The 2,636-nt window shown below is 36.9% G+C and overlaps 1 protein-coding gene across 1 annotated transcript in view; it reads left to right on the top strand.

The window, feature by feature from the left end:
- The window catches only part of Tmem168 (transmembrane protein 168), a 32,972-nt gene extending 30,776 nt beyond the window's left edge, over window positions 1-2,196 (top strand). Inside the window, exon 5 of the mRNA XM_005363724.3 lies at window positions 178-2,196. Coding sequence (XP_005363781.1) covers window positions 178-725 — 548 coding nt within the window. The 3' untranslated portion in view covers window positions 726-2,196. The remainder of the gene's footprint in view (window positions 1-177) is intronic.
- The last annotated feature ends 440 nt before the right edge of the window (window positions 2,197-2,636 follow it).

Raw genomic sequence — 2,636 nt, 5'->3', positions numbered from 1 at the left:
TAGGAAGTGGTGTCCTGTGCCCATGTGTTGTAGAGTACTTCCCACTTTCTGTTCTATCAGGTTCAGTGTGTTCAGACTGATATTGAGGTCTTTAATCCATTTGTGTTGTTTAGTATTCTAAAAATTTAAAGGAACAATAGACTTCAGACCACTGAACCGGATTTTTCTTGTTCACAGGTGGAGACATACTTCGCCTTGATACGCTTTTAGAATGGTGGAGAGAAAAGAACGGTTCCTTCTGCTCCCGGCTTATTATCATCTTAGACAGTGAGAACTCAACCCCGTGGGTGAAAGAAGTGAGAAAGATTAATGACCAGTATATTGCAGTTCAGGGAGCTGAGCTGGCAAAGACAGTAGATATCGAAGAAGCCGACCCCCCACAGCTGGGTGACTTCACAAAAGACTGGGTAGAGTACAACTGCAACCCCAGCAACAACATCTGCTGGGCTGAGAAGGGCCGCACAGTGAGAGCCCTGTATGGCGTGTCCAAGCGCTGGAGTGACTACACGCTGCACCTGCCAACAGGAAGTGATGTAGCCAAGCACTGGATGTTACATTTCCCTCGGGTTACATATCCGTTAGTGCATTTGGCAAACTGGTTATGTGGTCTGAACCTTTTTTGGATCTGCAAAACTTGTTTTAGGTGCTTGAAAAGATTGAAAATGAGTTGGTTTCTTCCCACAGTGCTGGACACGGGACAAGGCTTTAAGCTTGTCAAATCTTAGTTTGGACACCAAGGAAAGATACTATTGAGTGTTCGTGTTACCATTCATCACTAACTTGCCATTTTTTGTATACTGTATTTTTATTTGTGGAAAATATCTTGCTACTTTTGTAGCTGCTCTCACTGTCTTTTCTTAAGTAATTATGGGATATGTAAGATATTGGGGGTAAGCATGATTTTGTACTAAAAGTATACAGAGGGCCATAAAAATGCTGAATGTAAATGTGTAAGAGATGTTAAAAATAGCAGTGCACTTTCAAATATGTTTTCGTTTCTCTTCAATGAAAAGAAAAACGGTTGTCTGTTCTCTGCACTGGCCAATGAAGAATTCTTAATGCCTTATTTTCTAGGCATACATTAGAGAACATAGACTAATGTGTTTACTATTTTAAGAAAACTACCAATTTACTTAATAGATGATTCCTTCATGTGTGTGACTCATAGGTTTTGACCCCAAGACTGCAAAAGAATAAACTCTTGGGGCAGGAAGAGACCTGCTCATAATGACTGCTACGTGCCCTTCCTCCATCATACCCAAATGTCTTGGCTATGACCTTTACCAGTACAGCAGAGAAGGCCAAAATGCCTTTGAGATGAAAACATTGTTGATGTAGGTAATAATAAGACTTTAGAGCCTACAAACTATTTCTTCATATGTTAGTAAGGGACTCTGAAAATACTGGTATTTTAGAGTCTTTCTCAGGGTAACTTATGTTTTCGTAATGAGTAGTATTTCCAATACAATTCCTTCCAAGTAAATTGCCATTCTTTTTACAAAGTACTATTATAGAATAAATGTAGCAATTTCTCATTGACCAGTTCATTCTGTTTTAAGTATCTCTGTGGAGTTAGTGCTCTGCCATGAAAATTATTTTTCAGATCCTATTGTAAACTTTTCTGCTGAAGGTCAAAGGATGGGAACAGATCATTTTTCTTTGTATTCCTGTTTTGTATTATGTAAAAAAAAAGTATTCATGTTGGCAATTTTAGGTAAGCATAATGGTGTGGTTGTAATTGTTAAACTTTAATTCAGTGTTTTGTTGAAGTAAAGTAGGCACTGATCAGGATATCACCTTAAGAGGTAGTTTACTTCTTGCTTCCTTCCAATAATACTTATATTCTAAATTTTCATCTTTGAAAGAGGGAATTATAAATAAATTGGGAGATTAGTTTTGTTAAAGTGATGTGACTTCTCTCCATTGAAGCCATTTTCCATCCCCAGAAAGAGGAGTTAATGAAGCTACCATTTTCTACCAACTTGAAAACTGAAGTTCTATAGGAAGAAGTCAGAGCACCAGGGAACTTATATACCACTATCTATGCAGCATTGCTACAGCCTGACTATTTCTATGTTTGGAATATTGTATTCGTAATACTTTGAATAAAATTTTGTTAAAGATTAAATTTTCATTTAATGTGAAATTAAGAGTGCCTGAATATTTTACTATATTAAAGGTGGAAGTTATGCAAAATGCCTGTTTCATGTTTGGTGGCAGGTTGATGTGAAAGCATATAGCATTGTGTTGTTTATATTTGTATAATCTAAATGCACTAGTGTGAGGTGTCATCATTGTTCTGTTGAATAATGAGGTAGAAAAGCTGTGAGCTGAATTTCTTTAGTACTTGGCTTCTTAAGACAGTTAACACTAAGCAGAATTTCCTTCTCACGTTTCTCACACAACAGCAAGCAAGTTAGTTTTAAGTAAAGCATAGTTTTTACTGAGAAAGCCAAATGTAAAAGTATATTCTTCATTTCTTATAAAATAGTAGTATTTAAATGGCACTAGAGTTACATTCCAAAGATGGCAGCTATTTAAAAGCATAAGCCGTGTGTGTGTGTGTGTGTGTGTGTGTGTGTGTGTGTGTGTGTGTGCACTAGTGTGAGGTGTAAGAGCAACAAAAAGAAATCTTT

This window comes from Microtus ochrogaster, linkage group LG10 (assembly GCF_000317375.1).
Source record: "Microtus ochrogaster isolate Prairie Vole_2 linkage group LG10, MicOch1.0, whole genome shotgun sequence".
NCBI lineage: Eukaryota > Metazoa > Chordata > Mammalia > Rodentia > Cricetidae > Microtus > Microtus ochrogaster.
This window is presented reverse-complemented; position numbering and strand designations above follow the sequence as displayed.